Source organism: Zootoca vivipara, chromosome 15 (genome assembly GCF_965207765.1).
Source record: "Zootoca vivipara chromosome 15, rZooViv2.hap1.1, whole genome shotgun sequence".
In the NCBI taxonomy this organism is placed as follows: domain Eukaryota; kingdom Metazoa; phylum Chordata; class Lepidosauria; order Squamata; family Lacertidae; genus Zootoca; species Zootoca vivipara.
This window is the reverse complement of record NC_142598.1, coordinates 1,335,132-1,350,338: the sequence shown is the minus strand read 5'-3', so window position 1 is coordinate 1,350,338 and position 15,207 is coordinate 1,335,132. Positions and strand designations below refer to the sequence as shown.

The 15,207-nt window shown below is 47.1% G+C and overlaps 1 protein-coding gene across 1 annotated transcript; it reads right to left on the bottom strand.

Annotated features, from left to right (window-relative positions):
* Positions 1–7,305: 7,305 nt before the first annotated feature.
* LOC148683331 (lysozyme C-2-like) lies at positions 7,306–14,866 on the bottom strand. The gene is made up of 5 exons (XM_088658925.1): positions 14,435–14,866; positions 12,884–12,969; positions 11,535–11,693; positions 9,327–9,405; positions 7,306–7,511 (listed from the first exon to the last, which is right to left on the bottom strand). Exons 1-5 carry the CDS (start codon positions 14,716–14,718, stop codon positions 7,442–7,444), a joined length of 678 nt encoding a protein of 225 aa, XP_088515051.1. The 5' UTR covers positions 14,719–14,866; the 3' UTR covers positions 7,306–7,441.
* Positions 14,867–15,207: the final 341 nt, after the last annotated feature.

Below are 15,207 nucleotides of genomic sequence, written 5' to 3'. Positions count from 1 at the left end.
TGGCCTTAAAGGGCGACACCCCTGTGGAGACGTGCACTGCATTGTTGTAGGCAAATTCTGCTAGTGGCAAGCGATCCACCCAGTCCGTTTGCCGCTGGCTGACGTAGCATCTCAGGTACTGCTGCAGAATGGCGTTGACCCTCTCCGCTTGTCCGTTGGTCTGCGGGTGTCTAGCCGTCGACAAGCTGACCTCCACCTGCAGGAGGTTCATGAGCCGCCGCCAGAACCTGGAAACAAATTGGCGGCCACGATCCGAAATAACCCTTAAAGGTAATCCATGCAGTCTGAAAACGTGATCAACAAACAGTTTGGCTGTCTCTTCTGCCGAGACTGCCCTGGCACACGGTATAAAGTGACACATTTTGGACATGAGGTCCACCACCACCAACACTGCAGTCTTACCCCTGGACGAAGGCAGATCTGTGATGAAGTCCATGGACACCACTTCCCACGGCCTGTGTGGTGTGGCTAAGGGCTCCAGCAACCCTGGTGGCGCTGCTCTGACCACCTTCGCCCGCTGGCAGGTGGTACAGCCCCTTACATAGTCTCGAACATCTTCCCTCACCCCTGGCCACCAGAAGTGTCTCATGACTAGGTGAGTGGTCTTGTCCCTTCCAAAATGCCCCGCTGTAGGGTTGTCGTGCATCTGCTTGAGGACCGTACGTCGAAGCTGGGTGGTGGGTAGGTACAGCGCACCCTTGTAGAAAAGCAGCCCTCTGCGTTCTGCAAAGTCATTTGCCTGCTCCCTCCCCCCTCTCAGTTCTCTGAAGATGCGGTTGGCAAATTCATCCGCTGCCGTCAGTGCTGTGAGTTCTGCCTCGCTCACCACTGCTGCTCCGCAGGACCATGCCGACGGGGGGAAAATGTGCCTTGGGGCTGGTGGAGCCTCCTCCTCCATGTACTCTGGCTTGCGGGAGAGGGCATCCGCCCTGACATTCTGCTCTCCTGGGATGTAGTGTATGGAGAAGTTGAAGTTCGAGAAGAACTCCGCCCACCGTATCTGCCGCTGGTTGAGCACCCTGGCAGTTCTCCAGAACTCCAGGTTCTTGTGGTCTGTGCACACCTGGATGGGGTGCTTGGCGCCCACCAGGAAGTGTCTCCAGTGCTGGAACGCCGCGTGGATCGCAAGAAGTTCCCGATCAAAAACTGTGTAGTTTCGCTCGGGCTGGGTCAACTTCCTGGAGAAGAAGGCACAGGGTCTCCACTCTCTGTTGGCGTCCAGTTGCAACAAAATGGCGCCCACAGCCTTATCAGAAGCATCTGTTTCAATGCGTAGGGGCGCGTCCTGAACCACGTGGAACAGGTTCTGGTCTGAGGCGAACACCTTCTTGAGGCTTTCGAACGCTGCTTGCGCCTCTGGTGTCCACCTGAACTTCTGCTTGCCTCTCAGGCAGTCAGTGATGGGAGCCGTAACTCGAGAGAAGTTCTTGATGAACTTCCTGTAGAAGTTGGCAAAGCCTAGTAGGCGTTGGGCATCTTTGCGCGTCCTGGGGCTGTGCCAGTCCAGGATGGTCTGCACCTTGTCCTTGTCCATCGCTAGCCCCTTGTCTGATAGCTTGTAGCCCAGGAAGTCCACCTCCTTGGTGTGAAACTTGCACTTCTCCAGCTTCACATACAGGTGGTTCTCCTTCAGGCGCTGTAACACCTCCCTGACGTCCTTCACGTGCTGCACTGGGTCGTTGGAGTAAATAAGGATGTCATCCAGAAAGACCAAGCATTTCCTGAAGAGTAGGGACCCCAGGACGTGGTGCATGAAGGCCTGGAAGCATGCTGAGCCCCCTTGCAACCCGAAGGGCATCACCAGATATTCAAAAGAGCCCAGAGGCGTGAACATCGTGGTTTTCCACTCATCGCCTTCCCGGATCCTGATCAAGTTGTACGCCCCCCTCAGGTCTAGCTTGGTGAAAATCTTGCCCCTGCGTGCCGCTGTCAGGAGATCATCCACTCTGGGCATGGGGAAAGCCACTGGCTCTGTCACCGAATTCAGCCGTCTAAAATCCACCACAAGACGGCGCTGTTGCGTGTCTTTCTTGTCCACCCAGAAGACCGGGCTGCCCCCTGCTGCCTTGCTTTCTCTGATGAACCCCCGCTTGAGGTTCTTGTCGATAAAAGCGCGCAGATCCTCCAGTTCCTGGTCTGACATGGCGTACAGCTTGGCTGGGGGTATAGTTGCCCCAGGCACCAGGTTGATCTGGCAGTCAAAAGGCCTGTGTGGGGGCAGGTGGTCGGACTCCGCTTCACTGAAGACCTCCTGCAGGTCCCAGTATGGTTTGGGTATCGCCTCACCCCCTTTGACGTGCATGGTGGCCACCGTGGCTATCGGAGGCCCCTCCCCTGGTTGGTGCTGCATGCAATGTTCCAGGCAAAAGTCCGATCCAAAAGTGATGCACCTCTGATGCCAACTTATGGAGGGGTCGTGGCGCGCCAGCCAGCTCATGCCCAAAACGATTGGGGGGTCTGAGATGGTGGTGACGTTGAATGCCAGTGTCTCTGAGTGCCTTCCAACCGTCATTCTCATGGGGGGGGTTTGATGAGTGATGGCCCCTCCCAGCAGCTCTCTGCCGTCAATGGTTGCCACGTGCAGAGGAAAATCCAGCTGCAGAAGCTGGATCTGGTGCTCTTCTGCAAAGTTCCTCGAGAAGAAGTTCGCTGACGCCCCACTGTCAATTAAGGCGAGGACCGTCAGGGGATAGCCATTAGGGAGCGTGAGCGTCACTTCTAGAACCACTCCTGCTCTGGGAGGGGTGGGCTGGCTCTGCTCCTCTCTGTGCGGGTGGGTGGGCTGGGGCTGTTGTCTGCTGACTGTGCCTGGCTGCCGCCCCTTGTCTCCTGCAGCCAGGCTTTCCCGTTTCCCTGCTGTGGTGCTGCGTCAGTGGGGGAGGGCACAACCGTTCCCGCCTTTCCTTGCCACTCCCTGCGATGTGGGCAGTCTCTGACGAGATGCTGGGGGGAGTTGCAGAGAAAGCAATTCCCACCCCTTCCCTCCTTGCGCCTTGGCGCCGCTGGGGTTTGAAAAGTCCGCGCGCGCGCGCTATCAATCTGCATGGGTTCCTGGTCCTGACTGGCCCCAGGCGTGGCTTGAAAGGGTTGTTGAGGGAGTGGCTTCTCCTGCGACCGTGGGAACCAAGCCCGCTTTGCGCGCGTTGCTTGCTTGTCGCTCCATCTGGATTCCTGCCTCACCCCCACCGCCAGAGCCGCTTTGCTCAGTTGATCCATATTACTGGGCTTTGGACCTCTCGAGAGCTCATCCTTCACCTCCTCATGCAACCCCAAGTAAAACGCCGCTTGCATTGGGGCCGACTCCAGATCCCACCCCAATCTGTGCACCAGCATGGTGAATTTCGCCCAATACGCGCGAACTGTCATATTTCCTTGGCGTAAATTATGAAGTTCCTCCTTAGTCTGGTCCATATGACTATCGGACGAATACATCGTTTTCAAACCTTCTAGAAATAGTTTGACATTCTTCATGCAAGGATTCCTTGTTGCAATTAACGGTCTTAGCCACTCCCTGGCCGCCCCTGTAAGGTGCTCCACAATAAACGCTACTCTGTGCTCATCATCAGGGAACTCATCGTGGTGCAGCTCAAGAGCATACACAATCTCAGTCTCAAAGCCCTGAAACTCCTTCGGGTCTCCATTGAACTTGCTTACTAGGGTCCCGGCTCTCCTTCCTGGCAGCACTTGGACTTGGGGTGCCCCTCCCGCCTTGTTTTTCTCTGCATCCAGCTTGTTTTGGAGGTCTACCGCCACCGCCCTTAAATGCTGCTCTTTTTCCTGGAGCTCTCTCACCTGTTCCGCAAGTTGTAGCCGGTCGTCCTGGACCTTCTTAGTCTCCTCTTTAGCTGCCTTCAATTCTCCCTGCGCCTGCAGCGACAGCTGTTGCAGTTCTAGCTGGGCTTGCTCAGCGATCTGCCGCCACTTCTCCGCCTCTGACACACTCATCCCGGCAACTCCAAAGTAGCCCAAAAATGATTAGGAGGTTGCTGTCACAGTGCCCGGAGCGGACTACTTCAGAGTAACGACGCTACGCAGCTCTGCATTTTATTCTTTTATTGGTGCTGCGTATTTACAGTGCTCAAGTCATTGCTATTTACACGGAGCGATGTTGTCAGTCGGTTTCAGAACCTCCTAATGGCTTTTGGCGCGTCTTTCTCCAACACAAAAGCTTTGGCAGACCCATCCTCTTGCCCCTCCTCTTCCTGCGTAATTCTGGAGTTGGGGGGATGGGTCTTCCCCCCTTACTTGCCCCTTCCTGTCCCACCTGGGACCCTGGCTCCTCTACCTTGCCTGAGCCTCGGACACGACTTCCTGCTTCCCCACTGGAATCGGAACTCTCCCTGCTTTCCCCTTTGCTCGGGGACGGGCTTGAACTCAGGAGGGGAGGGACTTCGCGATATCCCCTGTCCCTCACACAAACTATTTACACGGAGCAATGGATTCAAACTACAAGAAAGAAAATTCCACCTAAACATTAGGAAGAACTTCCTGACAGTAAGAGCTGTTCGGCAGTGGAATTTGCTGCCAAGGAGTGTGGTGGAGTCTCCTTCTTTGGAGGTCTTTAAGCAGAGGCTTGACAGCCATCTGTCAGGAATGCTTTGATGGTGTTTCCTGCTTGGCAGGGGGTTGGACTGGATGGCCCTTGTGGTCTCTTCCAACTCTATGATTCTATGATTCTACCCTCGAGCTAAGTAAATCACAGTCTCTTTGTGTGTCCATTCCTAGTTTGGCCACTCTCTCGTCCAGGACAAGGTTCACGGAGTATGTGACTGCACGCCTCGGGATTCATGGCTTCTAAAACCCAATCCTTTTTCTGAGTGGAACAAAAGTCGAATGGAGAAGATCTGTTGGGCAGTTGAGTTTTTGTGAATTTATATTTGTTTACTTTAGTCTGCAAAATGCCTTGACCTAGACAGGAAGTAATTAATAAAAGTTGCTACACTGAAGTCTTGCTGGCTTGATAAGATTTTCTCCCTTGACATCATCGGTTGAATGGAATGGAGTGCAATGTAAGGCTGCAGTACCAGCGATATGTACCCGAGGTGGTACTGTTTGCTAACGTTTGATTGGTCAAAGCTTGACAGATCATTTTGAACAGTGTTTTGCACAAAGGGTCTACCCACATTATTAAATCAGTGGCGCTTCTCCTGTGATCAGTTTGTGGTACTGGCTGCCCTTATGTACGGGGGCCGTGTAATAACCAAGTTATTAATATCAGCCTTGTAAGTGTTCATAATATCAGCATGTAAGTGTTCATAACAGGTAAGTGAGGCAACTCGTGGTTTTCTTGTGTGTAAAAACTGGGTGGGATTACAGAGTGCTAATAGTTTTTCTGTCTGCTTCCTCCCCACAGGTGTGACATTGCTGGAGGCACTAATTGTTTTTCCTGTTTGGGCACATCCTAGTGTTTTGCATAATCATTTATCTCAGGCTTGAGCCCACATCCTTGCTGATAGGGGGTGTGAATAAAATGTGTGATTTTTCCTTATCACTGCCCTGCTGGTTGTTATTTTATCTTGCTTGTGTGACCCTTTTAAGAGAAATGTTAAGGAGTAAAATAAAAAAATTCCTTCAGTAGCACCTTAAAGACCAACTAAGTTTTTATTTTGGTATGAGCTTTCGTGTGCATGCACACTTCTTCAGATACTGGATTCTTCAGATAATGGAGGAGAGAGAGATAATGTTAAGGAGTACAGGCATGGCTACAAACGCAGTAGAATCTATGGGTTTGATTCCCTGCAATAAAATAGGACCTTGGACCATAGTGCAACTCTTCTTCTGATGGCATAACTGAACATTACCATACAAAAATCCGAAAAGGTCAACCCTCCCCCTTCCCTCCGTTTAGAACACCACAGTTCTAAATGGTGACAGGGGGAATTATGTGCTTTAAATGTATGTATGCAGCCAGTCTAAGACTCAAAAAATTAGTGGCAATTGAAACACAAGCTAAGGAGCTGCCACACACATGCAGAATCAGAATTCAAAATGATCTTAACAGATCGGAGACCTGGGCCCAAACTAACAAGACCAATTTTCATAAGGACAAATGTCAGGTTCTGCACTTAGGCAGGGAGAACCAGATGCACAAATACAAAATGGGAGACACCTGGCTTACTAGCAGTACATGTGAAAAGGATCTCGGGGTCTTGGTGGACCACAAGCTTAACATGAATAAACAGTGTGACGCAGTAGCAAAAAAAGGGCATGCTATTCTAGGTTTCAACAAAAGTCTAGTGTCCAGATCAAGGCAAGTAATAATACCACTCTATTCTGCCTTGGTCAGACAGTGTCCACATGTGCAGAGGAGTGGATGGTCAAGGGTCTGGAAAACAAGTTGAAGAAGCTGGGAATGTTTAGCCTGGAAAAGAGGAGATTGAGAGGAGATTTGATATCTGAAGGGCTGTCACAAGGAAGATGAAGCAAGCTTGTTTTCTCCTGCTCTGGAGGGTAGGGCTCAAACCAAAGGCTTCAAGTTACAAGAAAAGTGATTCCAACTAAACAAACTGAAAAACTTTCAGAATGGACTCCCTCAGGAAGTTGTGGGCTCTCCTTCCTTGGAGATTTTTAAGCAGATGTTGGATGGCCATATGCCATGGATGCTCTAGCTGAGAGATTCCTGAATTGCAGGGGGTTGGACTGGATGATCCTTGGGTTCCTTCCAACTCTATGAGGAAATCTGGAGGGCATCAGGCTAGGGAAGGCTATGCCAAGATGACTGTACACTATTAATTCCATGGCTAGCATTTGTGGGCAAGTGGTCAAACTGGATTGGAGAAATATCCTTTATGTATCATGTGGTCCTAAGTAATGAGATATACGGATATAGATTCTCAACAATTGTTCCTACTCAGTTTTTACAGTTGCACTTGCGCATGAGAATGGGAATGCAAAGAATTATTAAGTAGTAAGACTACTTGGGGAAGCGTCTACCCATTCCTCACCTGGATACACACCTGATCATAATGGAGGAGAGAGAGATAACTTGCATCTAATTTTTTAATTGATCATTCAAGCAGAGAAATCAAAAGAGCAGCAAATCTTGAATCCTAACTAGGCTGGAGGTCTTCTTCCTTCCCTATGTCAAATGAAGGAAGTTGCCATTTCCCAGTTTGTTAGTTGAGCCTACATTGCGGTGGAGCCAGAGAGCCTTGATAGTTATTACTAACTCATCTCCTTAGTCTCAACATGACATAACCAGGACTATTTTATCAGGATTGAATCTGGCAGGCTTCCTTTTCTATCGTGGGCTCTGGAGTGGCCATGTGTTGTTAGGAATCCTTTATTACATTGGTTCAGAAGAGCTATGAAGTTCTGAAATGTTGTAAAGCAAGGGCTTCCCTCTTCAGGTGCTAGCAGGTAAAGAGTGCCGTCAAAAGGAATTGGACATTATCACAGCATATGAAGGTTTGATTATGAAAGGCCAGCAGGAACGGAGATCTCAGAAACCACAACTGCCAAGGTAGAATTGTCTTCTTGTACTACACCTTCTTGTGAAGGTTATCCGGATCCTAATAATGTAGAAAGAAGAAAAATCAACATTCCTTGGATTTTCCTTCAAACAGGTAAAGGTGAAGGGACCCCTGACCATTAGGTCCAGTCATGACCGACTCTGGGGTTACGGTGCTCATCTCGCTTTACTGGCCGAGGGAGCCAGCATACAGCTTCCAGGTCATGTGGCCAGCATGACTAAGCCACTTCTGGCGAACCAGAGCAGTGCACGGAAACGATGTTTACCTTTCTGCCAGAGCGGTACCTATTTATCTACTTGCACTTTGATGTGCTTTCGAACTGCTAGGTGGGCAGGAGCTGGGACCAAGCAATGGGAGCTCACCCCATCGCGGGGATTCGAACTGCCGACCTTCTGATCGGCAAGCCCCTAGGCTCTGTGGTTTAACCCACAGCACCACCTGCGTCAAACAGGTACATATCAAATAATCCAAATACATATATTGTTGCCAGCCATGGTTCTGGAAATAAGACATTTCACCTTGACATAGGAATGAAACCAAAATTTGGAATGCAGATAGTTTGTGGTTCATGCAGGAGTAACCTTTTCACACAAGGCAGGATTAAATGTATAGACTTGCTACCTAAAAGTGAAGCAATGGGCATGACTGATGTTTCTGCAAAGGATTCCTGGGGTGTAGAAAGTAGATAAAAGCTTTTCTCCCTCTTGGTGCTCAGGCTCATCCAGTGCAGCTGAAGTGGGCTTCTAAGGGCATAGTGGGTTGCAGTGGGATTGGCTATTTAGGATGCCATTTCTCTTGGGAACAGGCCAGTTCTAAGTGGGGGTTACAGCTGCCTCCTTGTTAAGTGGCAAAAGAGACCTCCTCTCCTCCCAATCTGAGCTGATCGCAGCCTATCCCGAGGAGATCTTGTCTGGTTGCAGAACAGACGCTGCCTCTTAAAGTTGTGCAGGCAAGGATCACAAAGAGTTCAGGGCAAGGCTGAACTACCCCTCCCTTAATTCATGAGTTACCTTACTCTCATCTTCCCTACCTGTCCCTTTTCTGTTGTGGTTTTGAAATTTTCTAAGCCTGCAGATAGGGACTGTCTTGATTTAACGGATTGTATGTAAACTGCTCTGGAAGCCTTTTGGATGAAGAGAGGGGCAACAACAACAAGGTTGAAGACACATAGAACCCTTTCTTAATAGGGCTTCTCATCATGAGGAGGCTTCAAAGCATGTTTAGCCTAATAAATTTAGAAACTTCCTTCAGACTGCTCAGGAAGATTAGATGAAACTGACATGTTCAAGGGAAAGTTGGGAACAAGGCTAAGAATAGGTTTTTATCTTTCCATTTTCAACTGCTGAATAGGAGATGCCACCATTTGGGCGTCATGCTGCCTTGAATTTATGCAAAGGAAATATTAAAAGGGACAAATCTCTAAGGAGATTCCTAATTTCACTCCCAAAAACTTAGATTTGCTACTTATGGGCTTTAGTTTTTTGGTTATATATATATATATATACACACACACACACACACACACACACACACACATCGTATTTTTCCATGTATAACACACACACACACATGCACACACACACACACCGGTGTATAAGACACCCTCTATTTGGGGGGACTCAAAAATGGGGGGAGATTGCCCCCATATAAGACTACCCCCCTTTTATCATTATTTTTTAAGTAAAAAAAACTAGTCTTTTACATGTTAAAGTACAGGTATATATTGATTTTCTACTTATGGGCGTTAGTGTTTTGGGGTCTATCTATCGATCTATCTATCATCCATCTATATCAACTTCAATTCCCTGCCCCTTTTTTGCCTTCTGTGGAGCTTAGGAAGCTGATGTGACTCACCAGGTTTTTACCCATACTCTACTTTGGACAATTGTCTTAACACATGCAATGTCATCAGTGAGATCGTCATCAAGGAATCCTGCAAAGATATGGAATGAGACAGGCAGGTAATGAAGATTAATGGAAATATCGAGGTTGCTTATGGATGTCACTGTGTGAAATAGCACAAAAATGATACAGTAAAAAGTACTGTAGTTCTTAATCATGGCAGCTGTTTCAGGGGCTGGCTGTTGCTCTTTAGACATGATGAAAGGACTAAATGTGGATTAGGCAGTCTGCTGGAAAAACTATACTAGGTGCTTTAACACTTATTAAAGTCTGCTAGAATGGTCAGGTCACCACGGAAACAGATAACGCACCCTTTCAACTACATAGCAATTTAATCTTTGCAACAGGAAGCCCTCGTTTCATAAAGCTTTTCCTGATCCTGAGGGCATCTTCCTGCTAGCTTCCTGCTTCTCAGACTGTCTCAGACTGCAAATTCCATTGTCTGTAAGTGTCCAGTACAAATCCACAAGAAACAAGCCCTGAAGTTTACAACAAAAACAAGCTATGGCATCATCACCTCTGGACATAGAAGGAACCACTTGAATCTGGGGGGGAACTTGTGCATCTGCTTGTAAATACTGACAAATCACAGGAGATTACGAAGCCACGTAATTGCCCATTTATAATCTACAGCCCAAAATTTGTCCCAGATTGACTCTCATTATGATTTATAGCAAAGGGTGGATAGATATCAGGCTTCCAAAATCTACTGTTTGTTTGTAGAACTCAAAATGAAGAAGCTCCAGCCAGGGTGCAAAAATAATGACTAGAGGAAGCAGAGCCAGCTACAAAATGATGACTTGCAAGGCAGAGCCAACCAGTGCAACACCAACTTTTAAAAAAAGGGAATCCAGGGGGACTCCTGGAAATTACAAGCTGGTTAGCATAATGCCTGTCCCAGAAAAAAATGGTGAAAAGTATTGTTAAGATAAAATAACCAAGCATATAGAAGAACAAACTTCTGCAAGAGCAAGTTCTGTCTCACAAACCTATTACAGTTCTTGGAGAGTGTCAACAAGAAAGTAGGTAGCCGTGTTGGTCTGACATAGTCGAAACAAAATAAAAAAATTCCTTCCAGCAGCACCTTAAAGACCAACTAAGTTTTTTATTTTGGTATGAGCTTTTGTGTGCATGCACACTTCTTCAGAAAGTAGATAAAGGTGATCTGGTTGGCATATTGTATTTGGACTTTCAAGAAGCTTTCAACATTAAAGACTCGTGAGTAAGCTTAGCAGTGAATCACAAATTGGTTAAATTACAGAAAACAAAGAGCAGAAATTAATCGGCAGTTTTCTGAATGGAGAGATGTAGAGAGTGAAGTCCTCTAAGGATCAGTATTGGGATTTGTGTTTTTTAACTTGCTCATAAACAAGTTAGGGATGAGCAGTGAGTTGGCAAAGTTTGCTAATGATCCTGAATTGTTCAGGGTCATTAAAACAATGATTGTGAGGAAGTCCAAAAGGACGTCTTCAAATTGAGAGAATACGGTAGGTGGTAAAATGGCAAATGCAAATCAATGTAAACAATTGAAAAGGGATGCATGTTGGGAACGCCCCCCCAAAAAAGTTTATTTATTTATCATTGTTATTTATATATGTCCCATATACATTTATGGGGTTTGACCAGGAATGAGACCTTGAGGTTGTAGAAGATAATGAAGGTGTCAACCCAGTGTGTGGCAAATTCTATGCTAAAGGATCGTTACAAAAGGAACGGTAAATAAAACTGCTGATATCATAATGCTGTTATATAAATCTATTGTGCGAGTGCATTTGCAATATTTTGTGCAGTTCTGACTGCCTCAACTCAAAAAAGATATTGTAAAGGCAACCAAAATTATCGAGGGGCTGGAGCAACTTCCTTATGAGGAAAGATTGCAGCCTTTGGGACTTTTTAGTTTATAGAAAGGTATGAGGCATGATAGTGGTCCATAAAATGATGCAAGGCATGGAGAAGGTAGACAGTTCTCTCATAAGACTGGAACTCATGGCTATCCAATGAAGCTCATATACTGTGCAATAACATGTACAAAAGTGTTTTACAGGGAGTAATATGCACAAGATGGGCAGAAATGTGCACTTCTTTCTTTCCAAATTGCAAAGAGGGAAATGACAGAAAGTTGCTAGTTCACATAATACAAAGCAAAACCATGTCACTCACGCTGACAGTGCATGTTGCAGACATTACGTGATGCTATGGTCCCATCACTGCAAAAGTATTGATTGTCAATCCTGAACAGCCCATAGTACCGGCGCATGCCCATGACAATCACTGGGGGGTTAGTCCTAAAACCGCCTCCAGCATTGAGCAGGCAAATCCCTGGCAGGGGAAAGAAAATACATACATAGTTATTAGAAGGCTGGCAAAAAACATGCAGTACATTTTTAAGGGGGAAAAATGCACAGATTTCACACCAGAAAATGGTGTAGGGCAAGCATTGTGGTTAAGAGATGGAATGGTGCATCAGTTTGAATCATGGATTCCAGGGCTTTGGCCAAGGCCCAAGCCAAATCCAGCCTTTTAAGAGGCACTCTGGCAGTCAAGTCAGGGAAGACATCCACGGATGACAGCAGGTCAGCTTGGATGGCCCAGAGCAATCTGGGGCTGTCAGGTGTTGGGGCATCAGGCAGGAAGGGAGAGGCAGGCAGGCAGGCAACAAGATAATGCACAGGAAGGGCTATGAAAACCCCAAAGTACCATATGAACAATATTCAAATTGCTAACTTGGTTTTCCATTGCATTTAACCAAACTTCAATAATGCCAACCCTTTTTATTAACTATTTTCAGTTTTGACATTCTTTATTTTGATTAATATTATTTTTGCAATCTTCATTTTTTTCAGAGCAGAAAACACTACATGTAAACATTTCACAGTATCAGTACCACTTTGTTTATTATTTATCATTATTAATTTATTTTAAATTTACATACCACCTCTTATGAAACATCAAGGAGGTTTATAATAAGATTAATCAAGAATACACAAACAATAGAAAAATTTATCCAGCAGTTAGTACAAAATATAACTGAAAGGTTGCCTAAGCAAATTATTGACATCAGTGGCAAGGGAACTAGTCAGTGAGCATGTCCTTTCTCAGCATGTACCCTGACTGTGTGGTCACCAGTGCATGCCTTCTCCAAAGAGTGGGGGCCACACTTGGAAAGACCCTGCTTGCCAATAGGATGAGCTTCTTTAGGCAGCAGCGCAAGCAAGAAGGCAGCATTTTTATGGGGATACTAGCATTTCTCTTTTCCCTAAGAAGTCATACAATAGGGTTTCAGATTGTCAGATTCAAAAGGACATTTTGAAAATGAGCACACTAGAAAGATAGCAGCTGAAAAATATCAAAACACAGCATAGCACATGTAATGTAAAGAGAAATGAGCAAGCCTTGCTGCCCTGCAGATCTTGTTGGGCTACAACTCCTACCGTATCATCTATGTCAGGGACGTCTGAATCCTTCTCTCCAGCGGCCAAGCAAGGCACTGAGGCTGTCAAGGGGCCCACCTGGCCCAGCGGCTTCGTCGCGCTGAGAGAGGCTTAGTCCGGCTTCCAGGGAGCCTCCGAGTCCCGAAAGGAGGAGACGGAGGGGGCTGCGGGTGGGGGAGAGGCAAGCAAGGACTGCGCCCCTCCCTCTCAGCCCCACGTCCCCCTTTGCTGCCTCCTGGGCAGCTTCTCTTGCCTGGGCAGGATTGGCAACAATCGCCCCCCCCTGCCCGCACGCAAGAGGGAGCAAGAGGGAGTTTTAATAGTTGGGTATGTGGTGGGGTAGGATTTCTATTGAGTGCGTCTGATAAGGGTCCCCTACTCTCCCCCCCCCCCCGAAATTAAAAGGGGGGAGCTGTTTCTATGATGTGGGCTGGATGAAGCATTGGTAGTTTGTGCGTCGCCATCCATCTGTCTCCACCCTTCACCCCTTGCCTACCACTTTTATATTCGGTATTTCTGATCTTGCAACAATATAAAGGTATAATTTCTGCAGCAATGATAATCCCATGTAAATGCACCTGAGAGTAAGCACCATTGTCTACAGAGTCAGATTTACTTCCGAGTAGTGCTGCAAGAAGGCATAAGGGTATGTATGCCTCTCCTCTCACTGCTACATCTCTCTCCCACCCCTCCAGTTTTATCTATTGATGCTAGTTGAAAGAAAGCTGGTGCAAAACAAGAGGCATGTGGATGTGGGAAGTGGGATTATTATTATTGTTATTATTATTATTAATTGAATTTATATACCACCCTATACGGGGACCCAGGTGGCACTGTGGGCTAAACCACTGAGCCTAGGGCTTGCTGATCAGAAGGTCGGCGGTTCGAATCCCTGTGACGGGGTGAGCTCCCGTTGCTCGGTCCCAGCTCCTGCCAACCTAGCAGTTCAAAAGCACATCAAAATGCAAGTAGATAAATAGCGGGAAGGTAAACGGTGTTTCCATGTGCTGCTCTGGTTCGCCAGAAGCGGCTTAGTCATGCTGGCCACATGACCTGGAAGCTGTACGCCGGCTCCCTCGGCCAATAATGCGAGATGAGCACCGCAACCCCAGAGTCAGTCACAACTGGACCTAATGGTCAGGGGTCCCTTTACTTTTACCTTACCATCCTATACCCCAAGGTCTTGGGGTGCTTCACTGAATAAAATCAAAATATAAAACCACAAAAATACATAATCAAAATAAAAACAAAAACCCTAGTAACCCTCCAGTCCCCAAAACCACATTTTAACAGGGCATAGGATCATCACAACATTTAAAGTAAGACAATTAACAAAGCCACTAGTTGGAAAGACCATGATCTCAGAAATGTCTGCAGGAATATTTATTGGCAACCAAATTGGATGGGAGCCTTTCTGATACAGTTAAGCTGCATCCTACCTATTTACTGGTTCTTTGATTATGTTTCCTATTTTCTTTTCCCAAGCAGGGATAATGTGTAAGCACGGTGTCAGCTCCCTAAAAAAGGTCAACAACTTTGGGGTTCCCCCCTTTACAAAAGGCCGACAACTCTGGGAAACCGGGGGGGGGCGGGGCGGAGGGATCTTTGCACCATGGCGCTGGATATCCTTAAGACGGCCCTGATCTGGGTTCACTGGTAACACTGGACGGGACTGATGGGAGTTGAAATCCAGCAACACCTGGAAGGTACCCCATTGCAAGCATAAATTTATACAAAGAACTCCAATGAAGCTGTGCACTCAGCAAACAGAACTCACAGTCGTTCAGGGTGTAGCCTCCGAATCCATCTAGCCCATGTCGTCTCAAAAGGCCTGCTAGCTCACAGCGATCAAACCACCGGGCCTCATTTGCCACAGTGAGGAGGCTGAGTATGGAAAGGATCAGAACTTTCATGGCTGCAACTGTCTGGAGAGTGATGTGACAATATGCCCCAAGAACCAGCCTTTTTATTATCTGGGGACTTGGGCTGAAAATGAGGGTGTCTGTTATCAGAATTCTTATTTCATCAGGATAGATTTATTGTTTGGCAGTCAGCTGACATTTACAACCAGAACAGGGAAATAAGGGACAGCCACATTTTTGTAGAGGGCCAAAAACAGTGCAGGAAACTAAACAGAACATTGTTTTGGGAGGGCCAACTTCTGCCAGGGCAAGGGGAATGAATGACATCGTTGTCCTTTGCCTCAGCCTCAGCTGGCTAAGGTCAGCTTGGTGGCCCTGACACAGTCTCCAGTTGTATTGGGCAGCTTAGCCTCAAAGATGTTCTGAATGAAAGGGTGCAGTCAGATTCTGTCTGGGGGCTTCCTGTTTGGGGTCCACTGGCCTGATCCAGACATTTCACAAGTCCTTAGCAGTTGGCCTCTGCAACACTCATTACTAATG